Raw genomic sequence first — 6,078 nt, forward strand, 5'->3', positions numbered from 1 at the left:
AATGATTATTAAAAAAATTTAAAAATTAAATTTTATAATTAAATGAAGTAGAAATAATTAAAATATGAATTTTGACACTAATTTTAAAAATTTTGACTTAAAATCAGACTAGCAGGCCAAACCGGTTGGGTAAGACCCAAGAACCGAAGATCCAGCTTATAAACGAGGCTTTCAACCTTCTTCCTTTCACAAAATGAGTTTCACGCCGAGGAAGAAGAAGAAAAGAGCAAAATCCTTGCCTTCAATTTTCCGTTCCACGTAACTTTCAATCCGAAATTTCGATTGACGGGCCGTCAGCAGCCACGCGTTCATCTTGGAGTTCTCTACAAAATTTACCGAACAATTTGGTAAGGGAATCACGTTTTCTTACCCAATTCTTCCCTTTTCAATTCATGATTTGGATTTTGGTAATTGAGAGATTTTGTGATTTTGATGGTTTAGGGGTACTCTAGCGGTGGATAATCACTGGATTTCGTCCATCTAACTCGTGTGTAACGGTAAGGAAACCCTAACCCTTGTGAATTGGTGATCTAGTGAGCTCAATGTTGATTATTGTGATATTATATGAATTAGATTGTATATCTTGTTGAATTGGAGTTAACTTGGTGGATATTGGAAGTTTGGAATTGAATCCTGGAAGCTGAAATTTAGGGAGGAATCGACCAAGATATGGTTTTGGTTTCTCGTTGATGGTAATCAGTGGCTAAGAGAAGGAGGGGGTTGAATCTTAGCTTCCTTTTTTTCAGAGTATTACTTTTACTTTTTCAACTGACTTCAGGAGATATTTTCACTTTTGTCTCGTAGCAAGTTGAGAGACATTTTAATTTTGTCTCGTAACAAGTTGAGAGATATTTTTCATTTTGTCTCCTGAGATAAAAAAACAGAAAAGAAGTAGAGAAAAAAAATTGACACCAGATATATCCTGCTACTAGGTGCAATGTAGCCTACATCCAGTTTCCATCACAACAATGATGAAATTTCACTATCTTTTTCAAGATTACCAACACCAATTCTTCCCTAAAATTTACCCAATCCTATATGGGACAAATCCAGATTCTAACCCCAATCTGAATTAGACTTGGACTCAAACCAAGCTTTCAACAGCAAAGTGCTAACCCAACTTGTAAGGAAATCCCCACAGGATCATGACACACAATAGATAGATGTACAAAGAAACTCTGAGACATCTATGCCTTTTTCTCTAATTTTGCTCAGTGCCTTTTTTCTCTCAATGACTTTTTCTTACAAACCTCACAAATGTTTGCCTTTTACCATGAGACTCAGACAGACAAAACTAAGAAAAAGAAAACTAAATGAACATCATTGAAGGAGAAGAACTCAAACAGTTTTAGGGTAGCTATGGGAACTCTGTACTTTTCACTTACTCTCCTTGATCTCAACCCTTGGCCGTTCACCCTTAATATAGAAGGGTGAAACTTCCAAAGTTGAAATCAGTTACACCCTCGCAACATCTTTCTTCTCCAACATCAGAGTAGCGACAACTTCATCAGAGGAGAGAGAGAGATAGCTCGAATCTATTGCATGCATCTCTCTCATCTTTTTTCATCCATCTTCTTCAATTTTGGCCATTAATCTTGACTTTGGCCCCAAGTTTTAATTTTGACTGTTGATGAGCTTCTGATCCAAGGTGGTTTCACATTTTCTATGGTTTCCTCTTCCATGTATGAGACCTTGGATCTTTTCTTCTTGATCATTGGTGATATACAAACGAAGAAAAAAACTTTTGTTAAGTTTTGAACCCTGAGAAGCAAACTACTGGACCGTAACCTTTTCTTGCTTTGATATGGCAAAAAACTTTTTGCCTTTTTTCAAAATCAACTCTGTGCATTTTTCATTTTTTTTCTATCTTCTTCTTTAAAAGATTGACATGACCAAAGCAGAGGAGAGAGAAGATAAGAAAATTTTGGCAGAAGTTTTAAACAAGTTAAAGTGAATTGAAACTTGAAAAATGTGTCACTTTAACTAATGAAGTAATTAATTGAAATGAAATTTGAGTTCCAATAACCAAGGCATGAAGACTTTGCAATGTAAAATCTATGGATTTGAGATCATCGAATGGATTTTAAGAAGCTTTGGGTCAATTCTTTCTTTTCTTAATTTCTAGGTTTCAGCCACTATTATTTAAATTAATTTTTGCACCAAGTTTAATTAATTGATTGGGCTTGTTTAACTTTGGACCACCATAAAAACTAAATTGCTTCTCTGTACACTTAACCAAAATCATCAATCAACCAATTGAAACTAAATTATTAAACACTTAATAATACTCTAATAATGAATAAAAAGGTCCTAGATATAGAGCTGTTTCTCAATTTTTTTTATTATTTTTATGTAATTTCTCATCGTTGGAACAAAATATTGAATCAATTAATATATATGGGTTTTTGCCACTTATGAAAAAATGCAGTATATTTACCAAATAAAAATAATCTTTCCAAAGTCAAAATATCAATTTACCTTTATCAAAAACTAATCTTTTAAAGACTAAGGTGGTCATTTACTTTTATTTTTATTATCAAATTTATATAATACGAGATTAATAATTTTTGGTTAATAAGTAATCACTAGAATTATTTACTATATTTTTTTTTCATTTTTTAACTTATTATTTAAACGAAGGTATGAATGTTAATCTAATTATATAATGGTCAACGATCTATTGATCATCACCTAAAAAAATTTATATAAAATCATAAATTTTGAAAAGAAAAAAAAATGGACAAATTAACTACAATAAACTATAACTCTTTCAATTTATTTTTCAGTCAACAAGCTGAACAGTGTTTTATTTTCCTAAAATTGGAGGAACACAACTGGGGTAGATGAATTAAATTAAAAGCGAGGCTGATGGCAAAAATTACAAGAATAATTAAAATGGTGATTAACATTTCAATTATTTTTATTTGAGCAAAAGCTTAATATATATAATTTAATTAGTTATGTTGTGGTGGTGTGACGATAATACCCTGTTGCAAAACGGCAGGTAATCTTGCAGCCAAGCTGCGTTTCAAATCAGGAGAAACGGCGTGCTCTCCAATCATGGTCTCCAACACCGCCGATGACAATGGCTTGTTCTCAATAACCGCCGCCTCTTTTTCCGGTATGTTGCCATCTTCGGAGAAACTAAGGCCCAAGTGTCCCAGTGGTGATTGGCGGTAGAAGACGGAGGCACCAGGTTTGAAGTTGACGTTCTTGAAGGCTTCAGCAAATTGTTGAATGGCTGCAGCTTCTGCGTCGCCATAAGTCCCAACGGATTTCATGTGTGCCACACAATTCTCCATCACCTTCCTTGAATACTCCACTCCACTCAGTGCCAGGATCTTCGATCCTCTAATCAGTTTCTCAAACGGCCCTGGAAACAATTTGTTAAATTAAGTATGCGTGAACTATAGGTAGATAATGAAAATATTAAATAATGTGAATAATGAATATATTGAATATTCAGTTTATTAGGTGTGCAGATGATTATTTTAATATTAAGATTTAGATGAGTAATTTAAAGTGTAATATGTTTTATTTGAATTGGACCAATTTTAGAATTATTATTCATGTTGTTCAAAAAGGTCATTAGCTACCTAATATAATCCATACACAAAATTACTACATATATACTAACTAGTTACGATACCAATATCTCATATTTAAGCATGCTTTAGTTGACCTTAATTTTGTCCCACTTGTAAATAAAAGTGTAATCCAGAATAGTTTATGTACACGCAATATATTTGATGAAGCTTTTAATCCCATCAATATCATTTTTCAACGTTTAGTGAGCAATTTCATCACGAATATAAACTGAATCTAAATTAAAGACTGTAAACATGGCGTTTTAACTCAAACTTTCCATTACGCGTACATGCGTAAATAAAAATAATTGATTCTTACTTTGATTATGTGAATAGTTATTTAAGCATACCGGAAATGATATCTCTGTAGAAGTGAAGGGTTTGGAGCAATTGTTGGGAGGACTTGTCCTTCCACTTTCCGGCGAGTGATGGCACCGCTTTGTCCTCCAAGTATACTCCGATTCCGGTGAACTTTATGAACTTTCCATCAATCGTCAATCCTCTCTCCCCTACTCATTCATCACCAACCAATAAACTATTTAATCTAGATTATTACTTTTTAATTGATTATGACAAAAGCTAAGGCAACCATTAATTATTTAATCCGTTCAAGGTGCGTGTAATAGATTATAATAATAATACCTGCGCCGGCGAGGAAATAAGACTTAGAGGAGCCAGGAGGAGTAACCACCGCCGGGAAGACAAGGTTCTCGAACTGTATTGCCGTGATGGATGGTTCCGCCGCCATACTCAAACTATAAATTAAAGGTGTCTTAACTTGTAAGCTACAATTTTCTTGTTTTATCCCCTTGGTATTTGGCGTATAGAATATGTTTATACCATATATATATATATGTATGAGAAATGCTCAAAATTTACGTGTCCATATTTAAGGATGGTTAAATATTAAATTAAATTAAATACTGACATGAAAAGTGATTTTGTCTAGCTTGACTATTAAGTTGCTTTACTAAATATTAATTGGTATAACAAATTAAATAATAACGTAATAAACTAAAAAATTAGGTAATTCCTATACCTATATACAGGGGTGTACATGACTCGGCTCGGCTCGAAGATTTGGCCTGACCCCGAATATTTTAGGGGTTAATTTAGTGTGATTTTATCGGGTCTAGTGTCGGATAAGAGTCTTAAAAATAGACCCGATCATTATTTCGGATCGGATTCGGACAATAGCTCGAGTCATCCGAACTCGGTCCGGTGGTCCGGTCATCATACACAATTAATATTTTGTGTTATTAGTGATGGATGATTTTTTTTTTTTTTGGTGACTTTTAGTGATGGATGATGGCTATTCTTATGTGGAATTTAAATATTGTAAACCTTAATATTTTGTGTTATTAGTCATTATAAGATTATAAGTCAATATTTTATGTTTAAAATGTATAAGACTTTAGACTAATGCATAATATTGTGTTATTTGTATTGATTTAAATATTTGGTATTCTTAGACAATATTAATATTAATTATGGTTATACTTTAATTTTAGAGAAGGATTGGTTCTTGTTATATTTTTTAAGTGAATTTTACTATGTGAATTGTGAAATAATGGTTGGAGATTAGGTGATTTTTACATGTTAAAATCCGATTTTTACCCAGTTTTTACCCGGCTCGAAAGTGCGTAAGTTTCATCAGATCTAATATCAAGTTAGGGTCTAAAAATTAGACCCAATCTATATTTCGAGTCAAATCCGGATTAAGCCAAATCCGATGTGACCTGACCATGTACACCCCTAGCTATATATTATAATAATAAGAAGAAGCGTTTATATTTCAAGCATTTTTTGCTTACAAGTTATATTACTAGGTACTACTTCCTTTAAGATCTGAGTCCCACTTTTACATTATCGGTTATCCTATACCTACCCACCTAACTGGCAGTCATCATTATATTTAAAACGATATCACTAATCTTCTATTTTTGAATTATTAGAAAATTTATTATTCCAAATCATACAACCATCTCTGTTCATGCCGGTATTGGGTCAACGGTCTTGCCGGTCTAGTTTTGTTTACTAGTAATCTTATTATTGGACTGAATTGAACAATGATCTATATATGAACATCAAAAATTCAAAACATGTGAAGTTCCTTGGCTGTGACTATGACTACGCATATATGACACAATCTCTTTCTATTTGTTTTGTAATCGTAGAATTTGTCAAATTATAATGCTCCATTACTTAATCATTCTGCTATCTCCAAACTACACCGTTTCGATCTCAATCATTACATGCTATCAAAACTTTAATTCAAAATAAAATGTTAGCTCCTTGTTGTTTTTTTTTATGCACGTCACATAATTAAAATAAAGATATAAAATAGTTTAGTATACACATTTCTTTTTCTAAAATAATTTTCATCATTATTTCTAAGGCTCAAACAAGATCTTTTAATTAAGACATAAGACATTTATCATTTCATACAACAAAAAAGGTATTAATCATTTTGAATAATTACATATTTATG

At 32.5% G+C, this 6,078-nt stretch overlaps 1 protein-coding gene across 1 annotated transcript; it reads right to left on the reverse strand.

Annotated features, from left to right (window-relative positions):
• On the reverse strand, nt 2,746-4,431 carry LOC107617317 (chalcone--flavonone isomerase 1A). Its single transcript, XM_016319056.2, has 3 exons — nt 4,230-4,431; nt 3,938-4,096; nt 2,746-3,373 (listed from the first exon to the last, which is right to left on the reverse strand). Exons 1-3 carry the CDS (start codon nt 4,333-4,335, stop codon nt 2,955-2,957), a joined length of 684 nt encoding a protein of 227 aa, XP_016174542.1. The 5' UTR covers nt 4,336-4,431; the 3' UTR covers nt 2,746-2,954.

This window comes from Arachis ipaensis, chromosome B09 (genome assembly GCF_000816755.2).
Source record: "Arachis ipaensis cultivar K30076 chromosome B09, Araip1.1, whole genome shotgun sequence".
Taxonomy (NCBI): Eukaryota; Viridiplantae; Streptophyta; class Magnoliopsida; order Fabales; family Fabaceae; genus Arachis; species Arachis ipaensis.